This window comes from Tauraco erythrolophus, chromosome 12, assembly GCF_009769465.1.
Source record: "Tauraco erythrolophus isolate bTauEry1 chromosome 12, bTauEry1.pri, whole genome shotgun sequence".
NCBI classification, from domain to species: domain Eukaryota; kingdom Metazoa; phylum Chordata; class Aves; order Musophagiformes; family Musophagidae; genus Tauraco; species Tauraco erythrolophus.
Genome location: NC_141476.1, coordinates 19,030,027 through 19,045,123, shown reverse-complemented (window position 1 = coordinate 19,045,123; position 15,097 = coordinate 19,030,027). Strand labels below are relative to the sequence as shown.

Below are 15,097 nucleotides of genomic sequence, written 5' to 3'. Positions count from 1 at the left end.
CTATTTATTTGAGTTATGCTGTAACTGGCTGCCTGCAGATTCGGTATGCAAATGAACGAGATGTGCCTGGATGTGATCTAAGGCTTATGCATTAAATGGGGCATGACGTTTTTTTAAGAAAAGAAAAATAAAAAGCGAGCAGAGTACTAGATATAGGCAAAAGACATTTTCTTCTGTACAAAACTTTTCTCTGGACAGAACGCCAACTCTTTCTTGAGGGTTTTGATCTTCTGAAGCAGACATGAAAGTAACAGGAACTCTGGGCGGGGGAGGAGGAAGTGAACCCGAAGTTTCATTTTTGCCTGACTCCTTTTGGAAGATGTGATATGATTTCTTTTTTTATTCCCATCACAACACAGTCCCCTTCCTTTCTCTCTGTTTCCACTTTGTTAGTATTTATGCAAGGGTTGCTTTCTGCAGTAAGAGGGCATGCCTGTGCGTCTTTCTCTGTGCCACGTATCTCAGATTTTGTGTTCCTGGGCCATGCCTGATCACCTTCTCTGAAAGATTGTTTGACTCCCTACTTACTGATGATGAAGTGGAGGATCATCAGTGTAGGAAAACATTTTGGTAGGGAGGTAGAAGAATATATCTTACACTAGTTAGCAGAACTTCAGAAATTCCTGGAATGAAGAGAATTACCTATTTTCCTCAAATTTGTTGAAGGCTCCGTTACTTGTCTGACAAACTGCGTAAGATACATTTTTAGAGTACTAAAGAAACTCTTTCTTTCTCTCACTAGGTATTAGTATCATCCTTGGAGTTGCTGAGGGTGAATTTTTCATCCATGATGCTGAGATTCAGAAGTCGGCCCTTCAGATCATCATCAATTGTGTGTGTGGCCCAGATAATCGGATCTCCAGCATTGGCAAATTCATCTCTGGAACTCCTCGGCGAAAGATTCCTCAGGCCAAGAGCAGCGAGCACACATTAGCTAAGATGTGGAATGTGGTACAGTCCAACAACGGCATCAAAGTGCTGCTATCATTGCTGTCTATAAAGATGCCGATCACAGACGCGGATCAGATCCGAGCATTAGCCTGCAAAGCCTTGGTGGGGCTCTCGCGCAGTAGTACTGTCCGGCAGATTATCAGCAAGCTCCCCCTCTTCAGCAGCTGTCAAATTCAGCAGCTGATGAAAGAGCCGGTGCTTCAGGACAAGCGCAGCGAGCACGTGAAGTTCTGCAAATACGCTGCTGAGCTGATAGAGCGTGTCTCGGGGAAGCCGTTGCTGATTGGCACGGATGTCTCTCTGGCTCGGTTGCAGAAGGCGGATGTGGTGGCCCAGTCAAGGATCACGTTTCCTGAGAAGGAGCTGCTGCTCCTGATTCGGAACCATCTCATCTCTAAGGGCTTAGGAGAAACCGCATCTGTCCTTACTAAAGAGGCTGACCTGCCCATGACTGCAGCATCTCACTCATCTGCCTTCACTCCTGTTGCAGCTGCTGCCTCTCCTGTGACCCTGCCTCGCACTCCTCGCATAGCTAACGGCATCTCAGCCCGCTTGAGTAGCCACGCTTCCGTAGGTTCCACTGCCGCCTCTGTCCACGCTCAGACAAGACCATCTGCACCCCAAGGTCCGCTTGCCCTTCCAGGCCCTTCTTACGCCAGCAGCTCTCCTCTGATTGGCAGGATTAGCTTTGTCAGGGAGAGGCCGTCTCCCTGCAACGGCAGAAAAATCAGAGTGTTGCGACAAAAATCGGACCATGGCGCCTACAGCCAGAGCCCAGCTATCAAAAAGCAGCTGGACAGACACCTTCCTTCCCCACCCACGCTGGACAGTATAATCACAGAGTACCTTAGGGAGCAGCATGCCCGCTGCAAGAATCCTGTTGCCACCTGTCCCCCTTTCTCTCTCTTTACTCCCCACCAGTGTCCTGAGCCAAAACAAAGGCGCCAAGCGCCAACTAACTTTACCTCGCGGCTGACCCGCAGGGCAGCCTTCCCGAAGTACGGAGGGGTGGATGGTGGCTGCTTTGATAGACACCTTATATTTAGCAGGTAAGGAAGAAAAATGGTTCTTGATCCCACTCAGGATGTACCTTGTGCCAAAAAGCCTTACCCGGATTCAGGCTGTGCAGTCCCACAGCGGAGTATCCTTGAACAGACGAGTGTTTTAATTCAACAGTGACAACTGGGAGAGCTTTGAAAGGCATTTTAGAAGTTGTTCTGTTTCTCTCGTCCTTAGTACTGACCCTTAGTACCTAAAGCACACTTTATTTTCAGTATTCATTCATTAGCAACATTTCGTAACGGAGCTCATAGCTCTTTGTTCTCCTTTGGAAGGTAAGTATGTAATGCCAGTTTTACATGGGAGTGTAGCATAGCCTTGAGGTTGGTTGGCTGACAGATGCAGGACAGCAGAATCCATATTTTTACTCTTGCAGCTGAATCTGCAGCACTGCAGGTTGGTAACCTTTTTATGTGTCCTTACTTTGCTGAGGTTAAGTTGGAAGATGATGCAAAGTTTATAAAAATAAAGGTGACTCACAGATGAAAGCATCTTCACAGTGAAACCGGTATCACCTTGGGAAATTATGATGACAGGAGGTTATTTGGCTGATGAGCCATGCCTTGTTGCGTTGAGTGTTTCAGAACTGTTAGAAAATGTTGCTAGCTCTCTGTACTTATCCAGATGATGGAATTACAGGTTTTCCATCAATCCAACTTTGAAGATGGACTCCAAGTGCTTCAACGTAATGAAGTGCTTTAACAGGAGTACTTAGTAGTGCAAAACAAACGCTGAAATGTTGCAAACACTGTTGTAATGTGCTCACTTGAGCACTAGTCTTATAATTGACACTTAGCCTGTCCTAGAAGAAAGCTGTAAGTTTTACCTACATGATTTGTAAGGACTGAATTTAATATCACACAGCGTTTCAGTTTTGCTTTTCTTCCCTCTTTTGGGGAACCCTTGTATTTCTACCTTCTGTAGGTTCCGTCCGATTTCTGTGTTCAGGGAAGCAAATGAGGATGAGAGTGGCTTTACCTGTTGCGCGTTTTCTGCAAGAGAACGATTCTTAATGCTGGGTACTTGCACGGGGCAGTTGAAACTCTATAACGTGTTCAGTGGACAGGAAGAGGCCAGTTACAACTGCCATAACTCTGCCATCACGCACCTTGAGCCATCCAGAGTAAGTAACCAAAGACCTGCTCTGAGTTCTAGAAGTTCTCACAGCCTAAGCCTGGGTGTGTTTTGGGCCTGTCTGGATGTGTAAATCTGAAACACACCTACTGGCTGGTCTGCAATGGCTGTCATTAAAGTACCTGTAATAATTACCTACTCCTTCTCTGAGTGCTACAAGTATTTTTTTCTTCCCGAGATAATAGAGAAGATACACAGTGGCTGTGTGCCTTTGTAAGTAATGAAAATATATATATTTGGAAGTGGAAAAATGCTTAAACTGATTATATATTTAGGATACATGTGAGATAACATATCAGAGTTGAGGTAACCTCCCTTTGTTGGAAAAGGAAATCTTTTGGGGGATGATTCTAGGAAGAAGAAATAAAAGGTAACTGATTTATAAGCACAATAAACTCCATTCACAGGGCATCAAAGTTCAGGCATGGATTATCCTGGTTTTATCTGCTATTAACATCATAGATGGTTCGTTCCCATTGTTATCTGTAATATTTTTCTTTATCTACCAAGGGCTCTTTGTATTATACATAGTATTAGATACCTCGACTTTATCTCCATAGGAGTAGTTTAGTAAGCACAAAATCTGCTCTGGTTCCTAAATTCATCTTGTAATTGTAAGTTAAAAGTGTACAGGTAAAACGATAACCTCTGTTTTTCCTGGTGTTCTCTTCCCTTTCTCCTCCTCCACTCTAATGTGGAAATACAGGATGGATCTTTATTGCTGACATCTGCTACGTGGAGCCAACCTCTGTCTGCATTGTGGGGAATGAAGTCTGTTTTTGATATGAAGTAGGTATACTCTGATCCAGCTGTGGGGTATGTTGCAGTGTAGAAGAGCCACTCAATATAGGCAGAAACCCTAAGAACAATCGGGCAGTACAGCACAGCTCTCACAATATCCTTGTGAAAAAATAAAATATGTTCCCTTTCTTATGTTTAGTATCTTCCCTATTTTATTAGGCACAGACAGCTTTGCTAAATTCTAACTACCTAAAGTTCTACTGAATGCAAGATAGATCAGTAAAATCACTGTTGTCCCTGAAGGCAAAGAAATACGTTTGTATTTTTATTGTCGTGTATGTAAATTAGCTTGACAATCTTTCTGTAGCCAGTCACAGAATTTTACTAGCATGGCGATTTGCATATTGAAACTTTCAGACCTGGACACAAGCTATTTCAGACCTGGCTAAAGCTATTTAAAATTGATTTCAGTATTTACAATTGTTTCTGCCCATAAAAAATGGGTGGAAGGCTCTTTGGTTTTAAAAAGTTTGACTGTTGTCTGCCTTAGTTGTAAGCAACAGTTCTGGTGTGACCTGTTTTAGGTCAGCTGGAGGACATTCTTCAGATAAAAAGTTTAACATGCCTCAGGCCTGCATGTGTGTTTGTGCCTGATGCCATTCATTGCTCACTCCTCTAAGTAGTGTAATGTTTATAGCAGACTGACAAGTCTGTGAATTTGCTGCTTGTGTTTTTTCACTGGTCTGTTGTAAAGGCTGTGTCTAATATTTTCCTGCAAATGCCAGTGGAGCATTTTAGCATTGTAGTATGCCATGGTCAGTGGTGAAGGGAAGTTCTTTCTCTGTTTTTAGTTTTCTGCATTGTTGGAACCTCTGCTGGAGGTGTTGGAGTACTGTTTGGTTTACACAGGCAGTTTGAGTCTGTGGTTCCTTGACTTCTTCGCTGACTCTATCTACAGGCATTCCTTCCCTGATGACCAATACGTGGAGTTCAGCAAGCACTCTCAGGATCGGGTCATTGGCACAAAAGGAGACATTGCCCATGTAAGTACCAGTAAAGGTCATGGTTGTGAAGCTGTGACAACCAACTGTAGCACAAGCAGTGTGCAATGTGTTGCCTCCATGGTTAGCATTCTGGGCAATTGTAGAAGCTGCTTTGAATCTGCTTTGTTTTGTTCATTTGAGAGAGACTGTGCAGGACCTCTTTTTTTTTTTCCTGAAGTTTCCTGCTTTGCCTTATTTTTCAGTGATAGTAGTAATAATAATAATAGCAGTAATAAAAGTTCCACTGGAAACAGTAGCCCAGTCAACAGCAGTGGGAAATGGCCTATTAAAAGTGTCGTTCTTAAAAGTGTCCTTTTGCCCCCCCAACTCTGCAGCTTGCTTTTGGGTGATTTAATTTTACCGATATATTTTCAGAGAATGCCGTTGTAAGTTTTTGTATGAATACCTGCAAATTTGACAGACACAGGCTTCAGAGAGCTTCTGCTTCTTCTCAGTGCTAATTTACAGTCATTATAGGCACTGTCTCTTTTGAAAGAGTATTTACCTCAAAAATTGTCATGAAACATAACTTATTAAAATTATTTATTTATGATTTTACTTATTGCTCTTGATTTGTTTAAGCAAACTATCTGTTCCTGCCCAGTTTTTAACTTTCATTTATCTGGAAGTCAGCTCAGTTTGTGTATTGTGTTTATCTGGTAAACAGATTTGTTTTCCAATGCTAGAGAATTTTTTCCTCTCTGTAAGTTTGAATGAGAGATAGGCTCTGAGGGATGTTACAGATCAAATTTATCTGCGAAGATGGTAATAAACCCTTTGTACTACTTAAGAACCTTTTTATCTTTTTCTCTTCCAACACTTTGTTGGGGCAAAGCTCAGAAAGTTGCCCTTCCATGTAAATGCCAGGAATTGTACTCGTTTTCTATAGTTTCTGGCTCTTTTTTTTCCTCACTGTGTGTTTTGGAGTTTTTATGTTTGTAAACATCATCTGCTCTAAAAGCAGTTCCGTTTCTGAAACATGGCTAAGTGGTACCTTGTGACTGCAGCTTCCCAGCCCACTTTTCATAATGGGGTTAGTTTCTTTGGAACTAATCCTGTTTGTGTTGAAATATATGTAAATATATAATCGGTGAACCTGCAGTAAGCTAACTTCTGGCCAAAACGTGTTTTGAGACTTGGTTCCAGCTGTGAAAAACCATTAAAGGACTGGCAGGAAGGGTTATCTTTGGAATGCTCTTGCTTGAAATGAAAAAGCAAAATGAAAATGGGAAATGGGATGATTCTGGAAACAATCTAGAAGAGGGAAGAATATAGGGTGATCTTAGGCACAGGTACATTACAAATTGTGACTAATCTTTCTTTTTCTTTTTAATCTAAAAGATCTATGATATTCAGACTGGCAACAAGCTATTGACTCTGTTTAACCCAGATCTTGCCAACAACTACAAGAAGAACTGTGCCACCTTTAACCCCACTGATGACCTTGTCCTAAATGATGGTGTCCTCTGGGATGTCAGATCGGCACAAGCCATCCACAAGTTTGACAAATTCAACATGACCATTAGTGGTGTTTTCCATCCCAATGGGCTAGAGGTCATAGTCAACACAGAAATTGTATCCTTTGGCCGCTGTGGTAACTGATGTGATAAACTAAAGCAATTTGTTAATGGCTATAAATAATTTTGCTAGAAAATTGCTATAAAGAATAACTAAAGAATTTGTATTGATAGACAAGTAGCTGTGGGCAGAAGTTGTATTAATGGTCTGCTGTGTTACAGGTTATGCAAGGTAACAAGAGTTTTCATCTCTGAATCGAGTGAGTAGGGACTGTCAGACAGCTAGCTAATTTAAAGCTAGATTCTGCCTCTGATATAGTCTAGACGAAATACTTAACATAGAGAACAAGAAAGATTTACTTTTCTAATATGCTCTGTGATACCTCTGCTTTCTTCTCATCCCTTACCAAGACAACCTTGAAGCTACTTCAGTAACCTCTTATGACTGGGAATGACATTTTGAATAAGCTATTTCATTTTGAACATGTGAAAGAGATCGTGGTGCTGGAATCCGACTCTGGTTCTGTCATTTTTGCAAGAAGGTGGCAATGAGGTTTCCTGAACACAATTAATCAGTTGTTTGCCACTGTGTTGAAAAGGAAATAGAAGCAATCAATTGTTTGTTGCTCCTTAGCCTGCATTTTTTTCAGTGGGACCTCCGAACTTTCCATTTGTTACACACAGTACCTGCACTGGATCAGTGTCGTGTGGTCTTCAACTATACTGGCACAGTTATGTATGGAGGTAGGACTTCTCAGTCTTATGTTACTCTCCTTGGTCACCCCTGGCTTGAGATAAGTAAATGCTCATTCAGTGAAATTAGAAGCTTCAGAGAGTCTAACTCCAGGCCTTACTGGCATGTGTGAACTGGAATTTTTTTCAGGATGTTTATGGTATGTGTATTGCTGACAAAGATGTTTTTTTTTTTTCTAACATTAGCAATATCACAACTCATTGTGAAATTAAAAATCAACCTATTGAAAAAGAAAATGTGTATAATGGCATATCTGATAATGCTTGATAAAATAATTTTGTCCTCTGTATTAAGTTTCAATGATCTGCAGTATTAATAAAGGGAGCTCTGGAAGAGTAGATATTAAATTGTCTTGCCAAGCTATTAAATAAAAAGAAAATTCATGTCAGAGTGATTTGTTCTTAAGTTGATTAATGACAGTGACAAATGGAAGGTGGATTTGTGGAATAATCTTTCCTTGTATCAGCTATGTTGCAGGCAGATGATGAAGATGACCTTCTGGAGGAGAGAATGAGAAGTCCTTTTGGCTCCTCTTTCAGGACATTTAATGCAACTGATTATAAACCTATAGGTAAGAGCGGAGCAAATAGCTTGGTCTGGAGGTTTGAAGGTTTATTGAAAGTTCTGCTTAGTAACATTCACTTCCTCTTCCTCGGCGTGTGCGACAAAATAAATTCTGCTACAACCTGTTCTGATTGAAGCACGAGAGTTGGGTTTAACACTGACAGAGGTTCAAGTATCATATGCTGTTCAGGATGTGATTGCCTTACTCACTACTGTTCCGCAGTTCTGGCTTAATTTTCCTTTCCTCTTTCCAAGTAGGGCATAATCTGAGATAATAGGTCAGTCGGCTAAGATGTCATTGGTCTTATTTCAGGCAGGCTCCCCCCTCCGCTCCCTGCCTCGTAGTTCGAAATGCTGTCAGTTTGGCCTCCAGCTTGCAAAGCTCCTGGAGCTAAGCTAATTGTTGGTACAGGCATAAACACATGTGGCTTTTGCTGTTGAAAGGGGACATGGCTCGCAACTCAGTCCCTTGGTTGCCACCTATCCTGGAAGATTGCCTGTGCTTAGAGAAGCCAATAAATGTATTATCAAGGGAGGAGGCACTGTACAGAGCAGGTTAAGAACTTAGCTGGCTATTTTTTTATGGCAGTCTCCAGCATTTTTGTTCTTTATTACAGGTTGTATTAGTTACAAATACTAATTTCACTTTTACTTCAGCTGTTGTTTCTTGTCCCAGCATTTTATTATCTGCTTTTCTTTCATACATTGTTAGATCTTTTCTTTCATACATTGTTAGGTCTTTTCTTTCAGTGAACATTAAGTAACACGGAGTTAACCACTGAGTTTGTTGTTTGATGTTTTCCAGCTACTATAGATGTAAAGCGGAATATCTTTGACTTGTGCACAGACAGCAAGGACTGCTATCTGGCTGTCATTGAGGTAAAGGAACTAAGAATAAACTTTGATCTCTGTAGCTGTGGCTTGAGTGCAGTGCTTTTTGTTTCTTTTTAAAACCTTCAGCACTGATGATTCTGAAATTCCTACTGTTAAATTCATGTCCTAAGCACTGGTGGTGTTTTGATGATGGTAAAGATGGTGTTAGTTTTTTGTTGTCTACCCACAGCAGTCTTGGTTTTCTGCCTCTCATTGCTTCAACTTCCAGACACATTTGCCTCTCTTCTTAAAACACTTTCCACTTTAAAATGTGCAGAGGTTTTCCTTCTCATAAGCACAAAGAAACGCATTTTCCCCTGTTTATAGCAATGATTTTCTATTAAAATTTGCACTGTATTGAATAACTGCGAAATGCAATCTTCCTGGGGCTTCTGTCGTGGGTTATGTTGAACCGCCCCACACACAGCCGGTCACTCCCCCTCCCCCACCCCCAGGAATGAGGGAGAGAATTAAAGGATAAACGTGAAACCCGTGGGTTGAGATAAGAGTGATTTAATACAGATGATTTAATACAATGTAGGTGCTCACCACCCCTCGTATGCGAAGCCCGTCTCGTCCCGAAAACTGCAAATCCCGGACGAACGCGAGGCCCCGAAATAGAGAGGGGCAGAGAGGGAGAGAAAGAGAGAGAGAGAGAAGGAAAAAAAAAACAGCAGAGCAGCAGCGCAGCAAGCGCAAAAGAGCAAAAGTGCAAAAAGAGCAAAAGCGCAAAAGCCCCTCTTCCTGGCTGACCCTCGCTTTTATACTGGGCATGACGCTGCATGATATGGAATACTAATTGGCCAGTTTGGCCCTCAGTCTTAAGTTCCACACAAATGACAAGGGGAATCGTGTCCCCCTTGTCCCAGCTATGCTCCCCCCTTATCCTGCCGTGTTTCTGTACTCCGCACACTGAAAAGTCCTTGGAGTTTCACTTCCAACCACAAACATCAGCTTGCTATCAACATTCTTCTCAGAGTGAGCCTCTGAGTGAAACCAAAACAGGGAGCTCTTCTGGCTGTTAAAAAAAAACTCTGTCCCAGCTAAAACTGGGACAGCTTCCCATGAAGCTTTTCTGTGAATCAATCTTATTGTTCCTTTTTCGTTTGTCTTCCTTGCAAAATCCTAGAAGCTAAGGATTTGAAGCAAAAATTACCAAGTGAAACTTCTGATTTGTTAGAGGGGAAGCCCAATTAAACTAATGGGTCTTGAACCTGACTATGTATATTTAGTGACTAATTTAAAATTTCATTGGTTTAACACTCTGTGAACCACTGATCCTTACAGACCAAAAACAGTGAGTCAAGAATTTGTAGTAGGGCAGGCTTCAGGTTTAACTGCTGAAGTTGGAGTTGCTGGCCAAGTTGGAGATTGTGAGGCCAAGATAGAAAAATTTTCCTTTATAGGAATCATTGGAAATGTTACATCAGGGCATGTGGCAGCAGTGATTGATGGGGTATCAGACTGCTGGCTTCTGGAACCCTTGATATGTGACAGCAATTAGCATTCTCCTAAGCCATATGGTTCAGTAAAGGAAGCGCTGTGTGGTTAGGTGAGAACTAACCCAAAGCACGTTAAGGATCCAGTAAAGCTTTTGTTAAGTCTACTAGTAAGAGTGTAGCTTGTGGATGACAGAAGCAGAAAGTAGATATTTACATTGCTCCTGGCCTGGTCCTTGACACAAAAAAATACTCATTTTTAGTGCCAATTTTACTGCTGCTAGTAAATGGGAGGGAAGGATTTTGGTAATGTTTCTGTAATTGAGATCAGATATAGCGTTGAATATGAATGCTGAGCTTAATTCCTGGGGCTAACTGCTGTGCGGGCATCTCCCCTTCAGAATCAAGGGAGCATGGATGCCATGAACATGGATACAGTTTGCAGACTATATGAAGTGGGCAGGCAGCGTTTGGCAGAAGACGAAGAAGATGAAGAAGAAGATCAGGTGAGAAGTATAATATTAACTTGGTTGTTCAAGAGTAGCTGTTAGTTATCTATATGTGAGAGGCCACAGGTGCTTATTAAAGTACACGTGCCTCATTTGGTCTCACCTGATGTGAAGTAGATCACTTTACTGTCAGTGTAAACTAAGACTACCTAGGCAAAACCTGTGTGAACAGTAACTTTGTGCACTGTAAACCTACGTGATAATTTATAGTTTATTTATTAATTTCCCTAAGTGTTTCAGTCTTGGTTAAAAACTTTGCTGTTTGTTCTGCTTGGTATTTTTTAAAATATTTTGACACCCAGTAGAGACAGTAGTGTTTGAGGTTTTCCTTTTTTCGATTCCAAGTCTCATTTGGGCATAACTTGTCACTAGTTTCTGAATGAGACACAACTTGTGACTAATGCAGTGAAACTGCACAGTACTTCTACACAGCAAAATGTTTTAAGAATTTTAAAGAAAGCTGTAGGTTTGCATTGGGATGTGTTGGTTTTCCTTCTCAGATCAGCCTTTTGATCTCTGGCAACTTAACAAAAGAGCTAAGATCTGCAGTAAGTGCTCCTCAGGGTACAGCTGGTGGAATACACAGTAGGATGGAATACTGACTACAATACAATGAGAATTACAGACAAATTTGTAGCTTTTTGGATGTCAGGTGTTTGTGTTTTTTTTGAACAGGCAAAGACCTTATGCTTCAATTCCCTAAAGATTTTAAATGCATTGTTCTCTGCTCTTTGGTGTCTGCATTCTAGTAAATCATATATTTGTATCTCCTGTGAGAAAAGCTGACTTCACCTTTTCCAAAGAATGCCAGAAGGTAATATTTTGGTGGGTTTTTTTCCAGACTGTGTGGAAAGCTGGATTTCTGATACCCTTTCTGTCTCTGAATCTTCCTGTTACTAAGTTAAAACTTTTACTTTTCAGTTCAGAAGACTGGCTAGCAGATCTCAGGAAAGAGTTATTTTCTTTGCAGTTAGTTGTTATTACAATTTCACTGTATTTCTGAAGATAAAGCAGTAGTTCTGTTTTGCATACAGTTTGCTGTCTTGTCCTCTCAATGTGCTGCAAGGTTGCAGTTGGAGTCTTGGCATTCTTATGAAATCATGGATCACTGTTTCTATCTCTAGGTTGGATGGGTTCAGTTTGGGAACTTTTAGGATGAGTGAAGAGTAGAATTTATTGGGAATCAATGAAAGGGTGGAAAATTACTGTTCTTTCTGAAGTGTTTCTGCTTTCTAGCCATCCAGTGCTTGCCTCGGGCAATAGTTTCTATTTCTGTCTCTGCTTCCACTGTTTTTGTTCACATTCAGTGTATTTCAGTACGCTTATTCACATTTTCTTGATAAAATCTCAAAAAACAGTTTATAGCAGAAATTGATTTTGCATTGTACAATGATTAACTAGCAGCTATCAAGACACCGTTTAGCGATACAGCTGGTGTTAACTTAGGTGGAGATGTGTGTTTGTTTAAGAGCACACAATCTGAATGCTGTTGGTTCCAGGCTGTAACACTAGGAAACGGCAGAGATAAGGTATCTATCAGCCATCAAACGGGACTGGGGACCACTTCCTGTTTTACAAATGGCAGTGGCCCCAGGCAGAATTTAAGTATGTTAAAAGCTTTTCTGTAAAGCTTTCAGGGTGTTCAAACAAAGCTGCTGGGGGATCGATTTGCAAGCTCAGAGTGACTAGCTGGTATTGCAAAATTGCTGCTTTTTATGGTCTTCGTTTCTGGCGTGTGTACGTGTTTCCTAGACAGTAGCTTTTAGGGATGGTTGTAATCAAATTTCTTTAGTAAGAGAGGTTTGGTTTTAATATAAACGTTACTTATGAATGCAAATTCAATTCCATATATATATACACCTATTTAGCAAAACATCAGCTAACCCCCTTGCTCTCTGTTCACTGCGGTTCCTCCAGGTTTGTTTTAGTCTTAGGCTTACAAAATACAGCTTTTGTCTCTGTAGAGACATCCAGCAATGAGCTAGATTGAGTAGAGGTTTTCCAGGATAAAGACGGAATCTCTCTGGAATGCTTGTCTGTTAAGGCCAACAGAGTAATTTGTTTCCTGGTGAAACAGGAGTTTTCTGTGTATACATATGCTCACAGGTATGTAGATGTTTACTACTTGCCTAGTTAGTTTCTGTGATTTAGGCTTTGAAAAACTGGAAATAAACTTTGAAACTTATTGGGACTTCTCACAGATATTCTAAAACACCTTCTGGATAAAAGATGATGCTTTCTGATCTGTTTTTATTCAGATGGTGTAGGGGGGGAAGTCCATGTGAATCAAGATTAATCTGGTATCTCTTTGGTCGAGATTTTTAGACCAGATGTTGGTCTGTTTGGCCTCTGTATCTTCACACCTTGATTTTTATGCATATATATATATATATTTGTATATGATCTATATGGGTCCATAGTACAGTTTTTTGCTTGTACAGAAAGTAATAAGTACTCAAATGGAGGCATGTTTGATGGGCAAGCCTTGCTTGGAAGTCATGTGATGCAGAATAAAGTTGCTTTAAAAACTGTACTTGAGACAAGTTAAGAACTGTGGAAGAAAAATACCTGCCTGATGTTTTTTACTTTAAATTTTGATGCCTCATGATGTCAGTTTTGACAAGTGTCAACTGATAGCTCTGTGACGGATTTTTGAAAAGCAAAAGACTGAGAGTCTGAAAAATGAACCTAGCAGGGGTATTTGGCCCATAGATATCTTTCAGTTCCTTCTCTTGCATAAATGAAGAAACAAAACAACTATGTTACTCTCCCTTTCTCAAACAAAACCTTGTAAAATCAACTGATTTGTTACATAAATTACCATCAGATTAGATGATCGGACTGACTTAACTGGTTTGTGTCTGGTACTGCTGCAGTAAATGTTTATGGTTTTGTTTGAAATACTTGGGAATAGGACCACTGTAGCTGGGCTTTTCCTTGACTGTTAACACTAGCCTCTTATATGAGATCTCCCAAAACCTACCTTTTCCTATTTATGGCCAGTAATCCAAGGTTGTCAAGCCTTATTAAACAGAACAAATGCTAAATGGATATTGGTACTCTGTGGTCTGTGCTTACTACGATAACTGAGGGAAAGGGAAGATGTAAGATGCTTAGCAAGAGCCAGATTTTGAGCATTTTTTTGTTGGATGTTTTACTCCAGAAATACTCGTATTTCTGCCTTGAACTTTTGTGAGTTTTGTGTATTATTTCACTGCTGGGTGAGTATCTAAATGGGTCTATCTGTGACCAACAGTCTCACAAGTTTTTGCAAGACTACGTTCAGTCTATGGGGAAATAGGCAGAGTTTCCTATTCTTCAGTCTGCTCAAGATCCTCCTCCTTTTCCTTCTTTATTTGCCACTGTTTTGATACACTCCTTCAGAGTCAGGCTTAGCAAAAATAAGATGGGTATGTGAGCTACTGGTATAGATGCTGGACCATCTTTTGGTTGTTAGCTTGCTTAATTCTTATTTATTTCCCTTTCTTGGCTAATTAGTATCCCCTGTTTCACTCAGGATATCTGCTGTCTTCTGTAGTGAGGCAGACCAGGAATTGCAGAGGAAATGGTGCAAAAGAAAGTAAATGTACTGATCTGGCCTTGAAATGGTGCATGGCAGTTGCTATGGGCTAGAAAAGGAGACTTCAGAAATATTAAGTGATCAGAAAACCTAAAACCAAGGGAACTAGCTGACCACAGAGTAGACTCAAAACTGCGGAACTTCAGTCTGGATGACGTGATCTTCTGAGTGGGTTACAGGACTTTCAGTCTGTGCATTTTTGTCTCTTTGTTTCAGTTTTTCTTTCTGTATTAGTTCTTTAAGGCCTATTTTTCTCTCTGTGGTACATGGTGTGGATGATGTTGCATCTGTGAGGCTCAAGTAGTATCCTCAGTTATGGTCGTGTCCAGAGAGATTTCTGGCTTCAGCAGTGGGTTGTCACACCTAGCTGTCCCTGTCCTAAAAAGTGTGTTCTACTTCTTTTGCCCGAACTGAAGAACTGTTAATTATCCTGCAGTGCTTCTGGGCTATCAAAATGCTGATGGTAGGTGTGTAACTTGTCTTTGTGCTTTGGTTCAGAAAATTCTAGGTGGTGTGAAATTAAAACTTTGGAGATAAGGCAATAAAGGCTCAAAAGACAATTCCTATTGTGACGTGATTTAGTCAGGATGGAGGTTGTTTTTCCTCAGCTTTCTACGTGGTCTTTGTGATCCCAGTTTCTACTCTTGTATTAGGACTCTTTCCCTATCTGTCTGCAGTAGCAATTCCACTGTACTTTTACTGCTGTTGGTTGGACATAGGTTTGTTTTCATGTGGATACTTAATCGCTGGGGGAGAAAAACCCACAAATCTTAATCCGTATTGGCACATGTGTTTGAGAACCATCAAACCGTGGTGGTGCTTTGTCACTACAAGCTGCCTAGAATGATTTATGTCATCGGGGACCGTTAGTTTTTCAGGATCTGTTCCTGTCACATTTGAAGATATAATTTGTTTTGAAATCTTGCTCGAGAT

The 15,097-nt window shown here is 40.8% G+C and overlaps 1 protein-coding gene across 5 annotated transcripts in view; it reads left to right on the top strand.

Moving 5' to 3' along the window:
* Nucleotides 1-15,097, top strand: part of DCAF1 (DDB1 and CUL4 associated factor 1) — a 54,880-nt gene that overhangs the window by 26,251 nt on the left and 13,532 nt on the right. For 4 of the 5 annotated variants that reach the window (XM_086619362.1, XM_086619364.1, XM_086619363.1 and 1 more), the window contains exons 14-22: nt 743-2,000; nt 2,935-3,133; nt 3,851-3,933; nt 4,844-4,928; nt 6,270-6,503; nt 7,096-7,189; nt 7,666-7,770; nt 8,569-8,642; nt 10,477-10,581. In XM_086619362.1, coding sequence (XP_086475488.1) covers nt 743-2,000; nt 2,935-3,133; nt 3,851-3,933; nt 4,844-4,928; nt 6,270-6,503; nt 7,096-7,189; nt 7,666-7,770; nt 8,569-8,642; nt 10,477-10,581 — 2,237 coding nt within the window. Of the gene's footprint in view, nt 1-742; nt 2,001-2,934; nt 3,134-3,850; nt 3,934-4,843; nt 4,929-6,269; nt 6,504-7,095; nt 7,190-7,665; nt 7,771-8,568; nt 8,643-10,476; nt 10,582-11,333; nt 11,399-15,097 lie in introns of all 5 variants that reach the window. The other variant, XR_015222490.1, reaches the window with a different exon arrangement.